The 15,792-nt window shown below is 33.7% G+C and overlaps 1 protein-coding gene across 16 annotated transcripts in view; it reads right to left on the bottom strand.

Annotated features, from left to right (window-relative positions):
• The window catches only part of MIER1 (MIER1 transcriptional regulator), a 58,538-nt gene that overhangs the window by 5,878 nt on the left and 36,868 nt on the right, over positions 1–15,792 (bottom strand). For all 16 annotated transcript variants that reach the window (XM_053655449.1, XM_037164884.2, XM_037164885.2 and 13 more), the window contains 4 exons: positions 10,211–10,362; positions 9,405–9,486; positions 7,425–7,519; positions 4,400–4,527 (listed from right to left, as the gene is read on the bottom strand). In XM_053655449.1, coding sequence (XP_053511424.1) covers positions 4,400–4,527; positions 7,425–7,519; positions 9,405–9,486; positions 10,211–10,362 — 457 coding nt within the window. The remainder of the gene's footprint in view (positions 1–4,399; positions 4,528–7,424; positions 7,520–9,404; positions 9,487–10,210; positions 10,363–15,792) is intronic.

Here is a 15,792-nt window from a genome sequence, read left to right as displayed (position 1 = left end):
CCTTCTATATTACCTTTCTGGTAGATATGAGCTATAAACTCACTAAATTTCTGGGCTTATTTGCTAGCTTCATCTGCCAGTAAATCATTAGACATGAGTTCACTTCTTTCCCAAGTCACTCCTGAACTTTATGACATGGGAAGATAGTTGGGAAAGTGACAATGGTTTGGGATTAGACACTCTGGGCTAAATACTAATCTCTCTGAGGTAAAGTATCTTCATTTACAGAACACAAGTAATCATATATGACCTATCTACCATATAGGGTTGTTGTATAAAGTATGTATAGGAAAGTGTTTTATAAACTATAAAGTGCTATTAAGTCATAAGAATAAATGTCAGAAAACTATGGCCTGTGGGCTGGCCACATGTTTTAGTGAATACTGTTTTACATCCACTCGTTAATATAGCATCTATGACTGCTTCTGCACAACAAAAATAGAGCTGAGTAGTTGCTAGAAAACTTCAGGCCTGCAAAATAAAAGCCTAAAATATTTATTCTGTAGTCCTTTTACAGAGAAAGTCTGCCAACACCTGCATTGAAATAACTCTCTGAAGGCAGGGATGTGTCTGTTTTGCTTACTACTGCACTTCTGGTGCCCAAGTGGTGCATGGCATAGAGCAGAAGCTCAATAAAAACTTAAATACACATTTCAAAATGCTCTCAGAATGAGTATAGCAGAAATACTATATCAAATGTTTTCAAATTTTGTGAGCAGGATAAAGAATGTGGATAAGAAGAAAACAGTGTAAGGGCTTGAGACTTTACTCAAAGTCTCATCTACCCGTAGACAGATGATGAACAATGGCTATAATCTCAAACTTCACGATCACATGAAGTTATGGGGATTTGAGGGATATAATAAATATAGGGGTGTGGTACCTGACATCAAGAAGTTTTCAACAGTCTGAGGTACAAAACTAACACACATTAAAGAAACACATATGACAACAAGCTAGACAATTTAACATTCTAGGTCTATTTTCTTCATCTACAAATGAAAAAAAATTTAAATTTGATGATCCTTACAACCCCTTCAGCTTTATACCATGCAGCTTCATAATTACAGAACAATTACCATATTTTGCTGTGTATAATGTATACTTTTAACCCAAATTTTGAGGGAAAAATAAAGATGCCCATTATATATAGGTGGTACTAATTTCATATCTATATAAATGCTTTTAATTCTTTTATTTATGCTTAAGTGTTAGAAGTATAACTCTAGAAGGCAACTGCTGTCTGTACACAAAATACTATCCTGGAATATGATAATCGGTTTTGTTTCTAAATATAAATAGATAAAAAACTGAATTAAAAAATTAAAATAAAGATTTTTTTCCTGAAAGTTTGGGCCAAAAATGTGGGTGCACATTATACATGGCAAAATACTGTATATAACATACTTGAAGCACACAGAAATAAATGAGCACGACGAATACCAAAGGGAATTTAGAAGTGAAGGCTAATAAGAACAGATGACGCACACTGAGGAACACTGGAAATAAATTTGGTATGGTGGGAATGGATAATGGAGGGTGCTGATGCTAAAAGCCAAGCAAAAAAAAAAAAACTTAGCAGGTATCAAAATTATTTTAAACTTCTGAATACATCAATGATACTGTAAAATTATTATTACTATTTCCTGAAGATTAATGGCATGCAGAATGCTGAAGGAAGAAGAGTCAGGTAGACCATCTAGCAGGGTGGAACAGCATTCAGATTACCAGAGTCATGCTAATTTTTACTTTTTTTTAAAGAAAAGATATTAAATGCAAGGCTGTTACAACAAAATCTCCAACTTGTATATGGCTATCAATTCAGGTACTGAAGAAAGAATCTGTGTTAGAATATTGCAAAATCTATTTATAGGCAGAGACCAGCCAATGTAGTTCATTCTGGTAAACAATTTTAAGATTAACAGTGTAACAGAAAAATGAACAAACAATTTTCAGGAAAATGTGCTCTAACTATGGATTTTGACTAAAAAAAATTTAAATTCATTCAAATTTTTGTGTAAAGGTATTAACTTAAATGTTTTGTGCAGTCATCTGAAGTACAACTATCAACAGAAAGGAAACTAGAAAAGTATCACCATGCTTACAGAAAAAACACAATTTCTCCCCATCCAGAAAATAATGTACAGTCTAGTTATAGCTTTTATAGAAGATGTAACACAGCTAAAAACAGATGAGTAAAAAATTATAGTTCAGTTAAAAAAAACCAAACTTTACAAAAGACCCAAAGGGGACATAATCAAAGCCTGCAAAACCATATCTTGCCTAGGGAGGAAAATACATTTGTTCACTTCATAGCATTACACAAGGGAACCACTGTTAATTCTCTTAAAGCCTGAAAAAAGAGAAAATATGGGATTACTTTTAACTGTGGCAATTCTACCAACAGAATGCTTAACCTTGAGAGGAATCAAGGTTATAGATCATAAGTAGCTTCAAAAAGTTTTCAGAAGTCACACAGAAATTATTAGAGAAACTAAAATGTTTGGCAGCACATCCCTACCTAACCTGTATAGCTTGGTCACAGAGGACCAACTACGGCAGCCCACAGCACTTTCCTTTGTGATGCTTTCTGAAAGAGAAAACTGAAAGAACCATGACGCAGCACGGCAATTCTTGTGTTCTTACTGCTGATGATGACAGACTCCCTACAGTTCACGTGCAAACATTATTTCTAAAATGGGTGAAAAAAATTAAAGATTTACTACTGCTTTTCCCTACTGAATATTTCAAAATTGTGACCATTTTAAGATGACATTCTGAAAACTAGATAGCTGTATCTAGTTCTACCTCATTATGCCTCAACAGTATCAACAGAGTATATAGTCCAGAAAAAATATATAAATGTATAACACTAAACAATCAGACAAAATCTGGAATACTGTTATGAAATTCCACCCTAGCTATCACGAGCATTAAAAAGTGAGGGTTGAGGCAAGAGTCCATTGTACCCATAATTTGCAGGGACCATCATAACCATTTACTCCCTTTTAGATAATTTTTGCTTTTGATTTTAGAGTGTTTAATCCTCCAGCAAAGTGACCAGCAAAGATACATGTAAATGAACACGTCCAAGAAAAAGTCCAGTGTACGAGTGTACATAATCATAAAAGCATAAAAGTATAATCAAATATGCAAAAAAGCTCATCCTTCAAGGGTAGTAATTTGGCCAGCCTTAAGCACTTTACTAATGAACAATGACCAAAAAAAGTCATATTTTACATTATTTTTATTTCAAAAACATTAGGTAATAATCAGGGATGGTATGGTAAAGTTAGGTCCACTATAACAACTCATCAACATTTTAGAGCAACTCTTTTGAGGGGACAGGCTCAAAACTCAATGTCAGCAAGAACTTTTCAAAGCATGCAATACCTGTTTAGTTAGGGCCACTGACCTCTTTTCCCTTATACTGTCAAATAAAAAAAATGACAATGGCCAACACAACAACCATCTGATGAGAAGGAATCAAAATTATACCTTATTTTTGGTCAGATTGGTGAAAAAAAATTTTTTCAGTGTGCCACAGAATTTTATTAATTAGTTTATATGTGCCATGAGATGGAAAGGTTGAAAATCACTGCTCTATGTACTTAAATAACAAATTACTAGTAGCAAAGTAGACAGTGTTTTGTTCCAAGGCTAAACTGACTGAGGACTAAGAGAATTTGGTATATGGGGACTAGATTAGACATGTAAGGCATTCTGCATGAAGGGTGGATTATAATTAGTAATTATATTACTAATTATTTAAATTATTTCTGTTAGAGGAAAGGTATCAGGAGGTCTAGAAAAAGGTAAGTCACCATGCATATACTCTTTGCTCTATGAAAATCTTTGTAAGAAAGAAAATGTAATTTGAACTTTTTAATTATATCCCTATGTCTTTTCCCTTTTACATAATCTATACTTAAATCTTATTTTGGTTCCCTGAATCAAAAGTAGATTAGACAAAGAAAATATTAATTTTCCTTCCTCTTTAAAGTGCCTCCAGTAGATACATAACCCTATAGTTTTAGGAAAGATAATCTTTTTTATTTTCACTGCTCTCACAGTGTTAAAACTGTATGTACTTATACAATACTAAATGGAATAGAATTGAACAAAAACATGCTTTCACAACTGTTCTCATCCATTTCCTCAGGAATCCTACTGAAAACATACACTCTTAACATTGGTTTTGATACACTTGTTGCCTTAAATAATATGAACTGTAGTTTACAATGTTTTATAAAACACTGAAAAGTCTAAATGTCCTATAAACATATCAATAATGGGTAAATTTAAACTAAAGGCTTATCTTATTAAAAAATTACAATTTTCAAGAGAAATTTAGAAAAGCTTAGTAAAACATATGACTCAAAAGAAAGTATAAACTCACGTGACACCAGGATGAAGATTATATTTCTTTTTTCCAAATCGTGTTTGCTGAGCAAAAAAATCGTAACGTTCAGATTTTTTCCACATATAATAGAAAGCTACACATTCACCAACTGACCTTGTTCGAACCTGTAAAAAACAAATACTTTTAAGAATCATTGCCTCCTTTAAGGAGTTACTTCATAAAAAATACCTTAAGTTTCAACACAAATTTAGCTAGTCCTTAAGTAATATATAATACGATGTTATAAAATACAGTATTGCCACAGCTGCGTTGAAACCTATTCTTTCTAAATTCCTGTGAAGAGAAATAATACACTGGCAGCAGGTCAAATATTTAACATTATGTTTTTAAAAGGCTATCACTTTGATTTACTATAAAAATAAGTATTTCTCTATTGAAAATGGCTCTATGTGGCATTTAAATTCAAATTAATGTTATAAACAGTTTCTAAACATTTTCCCAACAGTGATCCAGACTCAACTGTTTTACTTTCTAAAAAGGCTGGGAATAGTCCTCAGTGAGTTAAAAGCTATTGAATAATGCTAATGCTTTGTTCACTAAGTTATTCCAGTGATTACTGTGCTACACCTATTTGTGTAACTTGAAGGGGTTCCTGTTACCATAACGTTCAACACCTATGGGATTGTCATGTTGACAAAATTGATGTGTATTTAAAAAACTGGGCATTAAAATGAGAAAAAAAAAGGTATTTGTATGAGTGTTTTGAGTGTATCAAAACCAGTGTTTGAGATGCAAAAAATATTACTTTAACCCATAAATTTCTAGCTTGAAGTAGGTATCTTTAAGGGATTGACTGCACTTAAGGATTTGCAATTTGATGACATCCTTGTTTCATTACCTGACATGTATTTTTCTTTCTTCCCCTCTGCTTGCATTTTATAACTTTGGCCTATGTTGTTCTAAAATTGAAAGATATCGGGCTCAAAAAATACTTCAGAAAACAATTTTTTTTTTTGCCTCTGTTAGAATCTTATTTCTAGATACAAGCGAAGTCAATTCTACTTTTCTGAAAGTAGAAACCGTAAGCCATTTTGGGGCTGCAAAGTTAACAGTATTATGACAAATCCTCAATAAAATAAGCGTGCACAATAGAACTTATGATCAAGATCCAAACCTTCATTCCAAGTGTAAACACAAAGTCTTAGTGTTTTCACCGTACCATTCTTCTCCCTTGTAAAGAATACCGTCTTCCCTTTGTTCACTAGAACAACTAGTATATAGGTCAGCTGACTTCTGTAACACGGAAATATCACCGTCCCAAATGCTTACAAATGAATCAAGGTCTTTACATTCAAAATTATGTTAAGACTTTTTTGGGTAGTAGTCTCAAATCACCAAATTAAGATCTTATCCCTTAAAAAGGGGGGGGGATTCTTGGGGATGTGCTGCTGCTTCTAGTTACATCAGCTTATCATTCCAGGGGGCTCCACCATAGGTAATCTAACATGGTTTGGTCAATACTGTTTAAATTCAAGCAGGAATGCTAGAAAACTGTTGTCCAAAATGTTGTCCCTTCAACCATGAAACTTATTTTTTTAAACAATCAGAAATATACATAACAAGTCATGAGCACTATGCATTCCTTTCATAGATATTAGTCACTATATTAGAGGTTATTGCTTCAGGTAGAACATTAAAAGGTATAGCTACACTTTTAAAAACAATGCTAAGCCTTGGCCAGTGTGGCTCAGTTGGCTGGAGTGTCATCCCTTAAACCAAAAGTTTGCAGGTTTGATCCCCAGTCGGGGCAGGTGCAGGAGGTAAGCAGTCAATGTTCCTCTCTCACACTGATGTTTCTCTCCCTCTCTATCCCCTTTCCCTTTCTGTAAAATCAATAACCATGTCCTCAGGTGACGATAAAAAAAATGCTAAGACTTGAAGTTTCTCTTAGTTATGTCTGATGTCATATACCAAAATGCAACAAGATAATCTAGAGCAAAATGAAGAGAAACGATCTCAGAGAATTTTAAGCAACTATTTTATTTATGAAACATAAAATATACCATTAGAAACATGCTGAAACAAATCAAGTGGACACCATCCAATCACATCCAGAGGTACATAAAAGGAGTATGTGGTGACAGACATTTAGAGCCTCAGACATAAGCCCAGATACTGTGCTCACATCACCCTAGACAAGCCACTCTACAAGACTTAACTTCTATCTTTAAGGAAACATGTAAAGCCAAGCTCTCTGACATTTATTATGTGCTAAAAGTGTAATATTTGTAAGTCTGGAAATTACTTAACTTCCTACATCTAAACTCCCCAATTTTAATTTTGCCTGTTCTACTGCCCCAAAGGAACAACACATTTTTCTAATCTATATAATCATGTAGTTACTGTTAAAAATCTTACCTGATTTCAGCTGCAAGAGAATTAAACCTAAAAATAAATCTGCAAGGAATTATGAAGTTCTTTTGGGTATACACTGACACTGTATGACTGGTATCACCAATATGAAATGATGAGAATGTTAAATAAATTTATAATAATGTATAATAACACTGAGTTGCTAAGATATTCTTCCAGAAAATTAAGTACTAATTAAAGTCAAATTAAATACTAAGTTTCTGATTTTAGACCACTCAGGACTCAAATAAATGTGAAAAATATTTTAACTATAAATAACATCATGTTAAAAATGACTTTAGAATTCCAAAAATTATTTTAAAGACCCTCCTATAAAAAATCTGTCACAGGTTGTGGAAAATAGCTTTAAATAATTACACTGTACACACGCATCACAAGTTGATGAACACATTTGCAAGTGAGTCCAATACAAAGGGTTCTAATATTATGTACTGAAAACAGTCACCTGGAAAATATATGCCAGGAAGTCAAGGCATGATAACAATTCCTTATGATAACAATTCCTTAAACACCAGTATGTTAAAATTTCATTACAGAATTTTAACATTAGAAAATAATTAAGATACAAGATGTTCTTGGTTGTTAACTAAATTTTTTTGTAAGAAAGAGACCATATATCATTACTTACTTTATTAGCCTGAATCAAATGGAAATCCTTTCCATAGGCTTTCAGCCCTTGTTCAAAATTTCTACACTCTTCCTCTGTCCAAACAGACAATTCCTCTAAAAAATGGTGGGAAAAAACTATTATGCAACATTCCCCCAAATGTTATATATAATAAACAAAACTGCAAATAAACATATGATTTTCTGGTCATAATGAAGGAAGTATTTTACTTCTAAGATCTATTACTTACCAATGGCTACAAATGATAAATTGACAAAAAATCCTTACTAATAAAATTTTGGATGATACCCTAGCTCTCCAACCTTAACTTGGGCCATTTCTCCAAGTCTTTATGATTCAACTATACTAGCCAGCTTTCAATTCTTTAAATTTGTTTTGTTCTTTCTTTAGACTTTGTGCATGCTGCTCATCTTGCCTAGCATTATTTCCTGCCTCCTACATTCCGGCAGAAATAGAACTTTGTTCTAGAAGCTTTCCCTAACAGACTCACCCTTTCAACCAGGTTAAGTCCCACTGTAATAAGTTTAAAATGTGCCCTCTAATTCTCTTTTTAAGAACTCATAACTGTTTTTCAGTTTCCCTACCTAGTCTCTAAGAATCATGAGGACAGGGACTCTGTTTACAGTTACGTTGTTAGAATTTAGTAGACCTTCCAATTTTTGTTGAACGCATGAATGTTTCACTTGTAACACAATAATATATAAACAGTATTCTTCGTGAAACAGGGTGGGAGCAAGTTTACAGTAAAAAAAAAACCCAAAGTCAGATTTTAATTTTGACTATTTATGAATAACGTTTGCCTTGGATAAATTATGTCAGTTCAGAGACCTCAGTCTTATCAATTTTAAAGTGAAGGTAACATTTGTCACATTACTTAGCTCATAGGGCTGACACCGAGACCAAATAACATATTTATAAATGTGCTGAAATTCAAAGCCATTATGTATTTTTACTTAAATGGCCTTATTTTCCCTGAAGAAGAGACAGTCTTAATTCCATTTCCATAAAACCTTGGACAAGGGTGGGCAAACATAGGTTTACAGTTTTGACTATGCAAAACAGTTTATTCTTGTATTACAATCATAAACTGCATGTCTTTATCCATACAAACTGGAAATCTACTTTTGCCCACCCCTGTATAATACTTCTGTTATACACAAATTATTTAGCAAGTTATTTGTTATTCAACAAGTACTTACTGAATTAAGAAAGATCAGTATTATTAAACATACAATGTGGGGTCTGTCTGGAAAAAGTCCAGCCATTGTTAATATAATAAGAACGGTTTGTGCAACATTGATGTAACCTGGCAGCCAAGGAAAGTGAACTGCAATGTACATGTGTGAACAATGATGACTTTACTGTAATAGTGGTGGTGGTAGATGCTGCTGGGTGAGCATATGTACTGTGTGGTCGTCACATTCAAAATCACTGAATGAGTAAAGCAATGAATCTGCATCAAATTTTGCATTAAGCCTGAACATTCCTCCATGGAAACTATTCAAATGATTCAGAAGGCTGCAGCTACGAGCACCTGGTGACTGGCGGCTTCATCAGGACAATGCACTCACTCATGCAAATGTCTTGTGCAGTTTTTTTGCGAAACTACACATCACCCAAGTGACTTAGCCCTATTACAACTCAGAACTGGCACCCTATGATGCCTGGCTTTTCCCAAAACTAAAATCACCTTTGAAAGGGAAGAGATTGCAGATCATCAGTGGGATTCAGGAAAATATGATGGGGTGATGGTGACTGGGAGAACTGTGTGAGGTAACAATGTGCCTACTTTGAAGGGGATCAAATTGTCATTATCCCATGTACAATGTTCTTGTATCTTCTTCAATAATGTCTCTATTTTTCATATTGCATGGCTGGATACCTTCTGGACAGACCTCATCATATAGCTAGGTAGACAGAAAATCTTACGTTTTAAATTTCTGCTCTATCATGAAAACAAAATTTAATATTTATTCTTACCTCTAGCTGCTTTTACATTAAATCTTAATCTTCTCAATGCTTCTTCTGTGTCAAAATTGCATTTAACCAATTCATATAATGCCTAAAAAAATAAAGGGCTTCGATATGTAACCCAGACTATGAACAGTTCAAAGCTACTCTTTCTTAAGAGAGTAAAGGCTTTTCTAGAACCCAGTGTTTTCATACTTCCTGGAGGATAAATAATACCAGTGAATGCAATATGTGGAACACTAAGAAGTAACAAACATAAATTCAATTGTGATAACTGTAGAAAATAAGGTTAACAAGTACTGTAACTTGGTAGCCATAGCATTCACAGGAATTTAGAAATTATTTTATAAAAATCACAAATTCCCTCTTTTTGGCCCTTTGGGGTTCCTATTCTAAGACCATTTTAAACATATTAGAAAATAAAAACACTGATGAAAAAAGGTAAAAAAAATAATGCTGTCATTAGGTCTATGGTAGGCACTAGTCTCTACCATGTGTGTAACAACATTATGCCAGATGTGTATTACCAACTTGATATCCACATTCTCAGGAATATCCAAAGAAACTTTGTTCAAAAAGCCCAGTAAAAAAAAATATACATACAAGCAAACTGAAATATCAAGGTTTAAAAAAAAAAAAAAATGAAGTGAATATGTTAACACCTAGGTATCTCATGCTACCTGTAACTCAGATTCCGTTGATAGCACTGTAGAAATTTTTGGTGTATAGATACTGAATGAGACAGTATTTACTTTAAAATGTGTATGATTAATTTTTTTTAGAGAGATTACAACGGTTGGTTCTTATTCATGTACCTGTTCATTGTCTTTTATGTGAGATCCTTCAGGAATTGCTTCCACACCTTTCTCATCACCTGTTCTTCTAGATGCATCCTTAAGAAATACAATCACTTTATCCTCTGGTAGGTACTCAGGGTCCCACAGGAGCTGATCATCATTTTCATATACTAAATTAGCAAAACATAGTATTTTTTAAAATACCAAATATTGATAGTCTGTATTAAAACATATCACTGTACAAATAACTGATACTTAGAGCCAAAATGTTAAAAACTGATAGGTAAATTATCACCCTATTACTTGCCTAACTTCAATCTTGGGCAATATTCACAGCCTGAAGATGCAATCTAAGCAGTAGTGCCACTGTATGGCCCTTTTAAATTCTGTCTGACTTAGCTTGTTTACCAAATTCCAAGTCCTCTCGGTTTGTTTGAATAATATCACCAAGACTTACTACCAGTATGGGTAAATTATTTCCTTTCTCCCTGCCTCACCTGTGAAATTGGAATAGCGACACCATCATGTAGGGTATAAGGATTTAAAATACTTTAAAACAAATTGTAAAACATTTTAAGATTCAATGGATATTTAACATTTTTGAAAAGGGATATCTAACCCAAATGTTATCACTGCTTATTTCTTGCAGCAATTTTTTTGTTCTTTATATTTTTCTGTGGAGTTTGCAACTGTATTATAATGAATATAAATAATTTAAAAAAAACAAGTCATTTTAAGTCATTTCAGTTACATCATCATAATTTTCATTATAATAAGATTAAAGCCTAAATTACATCAAACTTTAAAAAGCAAAAGGAGAACCTAAGAGAAAGCTCTGCGGAATTCTAAATGACAGAAGATGAAAACAAAGACAAAATTAAGAAAATACAGTCAATCACAAGATAAAATATCAAAAGTGTGGCACCACAGCAGCTAAAGGAAGAAAATGTTCCAAGGAGTAGTAAGTGGGTAAATGCTGTCAAGTGGCCAGGTGGAACACTGAAAAAAGATATGCTGAATTTACTAACAATGTGAGAGATTATTTCAAGAACATTCTGTGTAGAGATAGAAGCTGAAGACATACTGGAAAAGACTGAAAAGTAAATGAAAAGTGAAGCAATAAAGTCAAAAACTCTTGGAAAGATTGTTTGTGAGGAAGAATAGGGCAGTTGCTGTAGAGAAACTATAGTTGGTCCTGGCCAGTGTGGCTGGAGGACCAACTGGTTGGAGGGTGGTCAGGTAAACCGAAAGGTCGTGGATTCCCTTTTCCATTGGGGTACACAACTACATTGTGGGTTTGCTACGTTGTGGGTTTGACCCAGGTTGGGGAGTGTAATGGGGGCAACCCTTCAATGTTTCTCACATCAATGCTTCCCCCTCCTTCCCTTCCCCTCTCTCTAGAATCAATGAGCATGTCCTTGGGTGAGGATAAAAATAAATTAATTAAACATTAAAAATAAATACATAGAAACTACAGTTGAAGAAAGTTTTTGGTTTTGTTTGTTGATTTTTAGAGATGGATGAGACATTATCATTTACATGCCAATATGCAAGAGCCAGCTGGATAAAGACTTTGACACTAAGACACAAAAGATAACTGACAGCCTAAAGTTGGTTTTGTTATGAAAAAGAAATTAAGAGCTAATTAAATATTTCCTATATGTAAATCACCTGCCTCATTCACCACGTGCATAATTTTTAAATACTCCAACCTTTCAATTTCCCAAAATGTATAATCTTTAAATACAGTTCAAAGGATAAACCCTAAAAACTTTTCCTTCGTAAATCTAATTCCTTTTTAAATCTACTGGTAGAATCCTGATGAAACTCTAAATTGTAAATACACTAAAACACCCATGATAAAGTGACTTTGGATATCCTGCTATTCATTTCTGTTCTCTGCTCAGTCTTTGTCCCCTGAAGGGAGCAGACTACTTAGATTCTTGGAGTGACAGGGAGAGGGTGGACAAGACCTTACAAGGAAACCCTGACTCAGGAAGAAAAAGATAAAGAGTAGGTCCCTGAGTCCCTAGTGTTATTCCAGTTATACCCCCATATGAAGCCTATGAAACCAGCACAAACTACTGCAATCATTCTGGAAGTCCCAGGTGACCACAGGATACAGAGATAGCCTTATTTAAGCTGAGTACACAAGTATCCCTAGATGGTGCAAATGACAAGCCAGACAGACCCCTAGAATTGTGATACGGTAGCCTGAGACTATTGACACTTTGTTTTATGCAATTGTAACATACTAAAAAATGATCATGCTGCGAGAACAATTAGCATTTAGTCTTTCACAGAGACTAAACCATGCTGCCTTTCCAGAAAGAGACCAAATTATTTTCCAGTTAAGTTTACATTCTAAATAAAATGCCTTTTAACTATGATTGAAATAAAACAGGCAACACAATTGATATTAAGTCTATTGTAGAATGACTAAATGCCAAGAGATCAGAAATTCAGAAGAAATCCACACTAAAATATTGAGGAAAAATAACATTTATAAATATAATATAAAGGGAAAAAAACTCTTTAATAGCAACAAAGGACAAAATACTTTATTCTAATTAAAGTGACATAAACATGATAGATTTTGAAAGATTACAATAATTGAAATGTAATGACATCTGAAATTATTTCATTTCAAATGAATTGCCAAGCCTAGATACTGAAAACTTAAAAAGCAACCACAAATATATCTACCTTATATTACTAGAAGATATAATTTACATGATTGTATCTTGTAATTAAGTAAAAGAGTTCAGTAGGTAAGAGCTCACCCACTGTATTAATACAGGTTAGGTGGGGAAGTGCTTCCTATGGGCATTTTAAGTAATCAAATTAAGCTTCGTGGATAAGTAAAATGAGTTGCAAAATAATTTAATAAAGCTTATTATACACATGTGTGAGTGGAGGTAACTAATGTAGAAAGCTGAGAAACAAGTACAACAAAACCATAAGTAATCTGGGAAATTAATTCCCAATGAAAAAATGTGTATTTATTAACCTCCAGTTTTTAAAAAAGTGTTATTCCTTTTTTATGCCTTTAAGGTTCTATCTAATCAATATATTGTGAGGATGAAAATGCTAATCCATAATCAGCATTATGTTGTAATAAGGTTTACAACAGAAATTCCCACAATCTTAAAAGGTCTTACTATGATTAATGGCATGAATTTTAAGTTGTCTAACTGAGTTTTTCCAGTTACACAACTTCACTTTTATTAAAGACCTATATTAGTACCTGTTTTTTTGCTAATCAAGAAATATCTGACAATAATTTTCACTTTTATGAAAAAAGGCAAGAAGTTAAAATGGCATTTGGCACTCATTTTGAAGTGAGCCTTTATAGAGCCAGAATGCTTGAGTAGCGCCACCAAGCTTCTGCCCTGGGAACTACACTCCCCATCCCAGCATCAAGCTGCCATACCTTGAACTGTCTGTATTTGTGATACATCGCTATTTATTTTGTGCATTCATTGGCAAGATGTGTCCTGAGATAACAAAAAAACCTCATACCATTCCTGTTTTACTATATGTCAATGTTACTTTAGGTTTTATGTGTTATTTGGCATGATTTGGTAGCTTATTTTTGGCATCTGAAAATGCTCAAAAAATTTTCCATATGATACAATAGTTCCCCCTTATAAGCAGTTTGGCTCCGTGGTTTCCACTCTCAAATGTGGTATGAAGATCTCTGCATAATTTACCTCACTTCATCTCATTATACAGACACTGTGTCCTCTCACATCATCACAAAAAGGGTGAGTACAGTACAGTAATTAAGATATTTCAAGACACCAGATTCACAAAAAAATTTTATTACAGTATATTATTATAATTGTTTTATTATTGTTGCTGTTAATATCCTACTGTGACTAATTTATAAATTAAAGTTTACCATAGGTACATATATGTGTAAGAAAAAAGTATATACAGGTTTTGGTACAACTATGGTTTTACTGTGGAGGTGGTCTTGGAATGCAATGCTCTCAGATAAAGGAAAAAAACACGATTAATTGCTTCTTTGTGCTGTTTTGGCTTACAAAAGGTTTTATAGGAACCCTTCACTTTTGGATAGCAAGGGAAATCTGTACAAGTTAAATAAAATGTTTCGACAGTATTATTATCCATTAAGAGTAGTATATATGTTCAGTTTTCAGTAACTCAATTTGTCAAATGCTCATTACAAACAATTTACACAGTCCTTTGCTATTCAATGCTTCATAATTCCCAACCAACACTTAATTACTTTAAAATTTATGTCACCAAGCATGAAAATTTAACTCGGAAAACCCTGAACCTTGCCTTTCTTTTTTCTTAAGTAGCCCATCTAATTCTCAATTAAATTAGTCCTGGGTTCTCAATCTTGGCACAACTGACATTTTGGCTGGATAATTCTTAGTGATGGAGGGAAGGGGGGGTTTGATCCTGTGCACTGTAGGATGTATACCAGCACAGCATTCAAATTATTTAGTCTTATCACCAAGTTGCAGTGTCTGATCAGTCCAGTGCATGAAAATGACAATAAAACACACATAACTTGGAAAAATCATGCTTTTCATCTTTGGGAATGAAACCCTTCCTATATGCTGAGTGGAACTGATAGTCCCCATCCCAGGAACACCAAGAATGCATGAGTGAGCCAGGGCAAGCCAAATTACTCGCTCACCTCTCTGGTCACAGTAATTACTTCTGGCTGAATATATAACTCAAGATGAGTCAACAGAGATTCTCTCTAGACTTTTGCTGGAGCAAAGGGGGATGGGGAAGTTCTCATTTTTGCTGGTTCTCTGGCTATAAAGACAGTGTAAAGTATAAGCCAAGAGCTCCCAGTAGCCATCTTAGCTTGTCTGACAACAGAAGAAGAAAGGGGAGCGGGGGGAGACACAACTTATATTATAAGAACTCCTGGATCTAGTTATATTTGAAGAAAGAACTTTCCAATAAAGCAATCAGGTCAATTCTTTTTTTGCTAAAGCTAAAATGAACTGGGTTTTTATCACTTGCAAGCAAAAGAACATAAATTGATGCTTTCTGAAAATATGGGAAAAAACCCTAAATATAACAGACAAGATTAGCCATCCACTGAATATTAATGCCACTTACTGAGCAGTTACTGTGTGCCAGACACTATAGTTCGAAGTGCTACACATAAAATCGTCACATATACTCACAATAGGTTCTATAAATAAACGCTCTATTATTGCTATTTTATAGATGAGAAAAAAATTAAGTAACACGTCCAAAGTCAAATGCCAAATGCTGATCCAAGATCACTGATTCTTTATCAGTTGTGCCAACACTATTCTGCACCCATCTAATAACCAGCCACCAAATTTTACTAAGTGCCTATGTGATAAAGATCATCCTAGGTATTATGGATACAAGGATGAATAAATGATTATAATACAGTGTGCTGAGAATAAATGGTAATTTCCATAAATTTAAGAAAATATTAATATGTCATTGAAATTTTGTAACCAAAATAGATAAAGGTTCAATGGAATATGCCTTGAATGTGACTGTAACTAATAAATCTGATTTATGTAGTTGTTTGGAATGATAAGTGATGAATATATAATCTGCACAGAGCC

The sequence above is a fragment of the Artibeus jamaicensis genome, unplaced genomic scaffold (assembly GCF_021234435.1).
Source record: "Artibeus jamaicensis isolate MK-2021 breed Jamaican fruit bat unplaced genomic scaffold, CSHL_Jam_final scaffold_1019, whole genome shotgun sequence".
NCBI lineage: Eukaryota > Metazoa > Chordata > Mammalia > Chiroptera > Phyllostomidae > Artibeus > Artibeus jamaicensis.
Note: the sequence above shows the minus strand (reverse complement) of the source record. Positions and strands in the feature narration are given on the sequence as shown.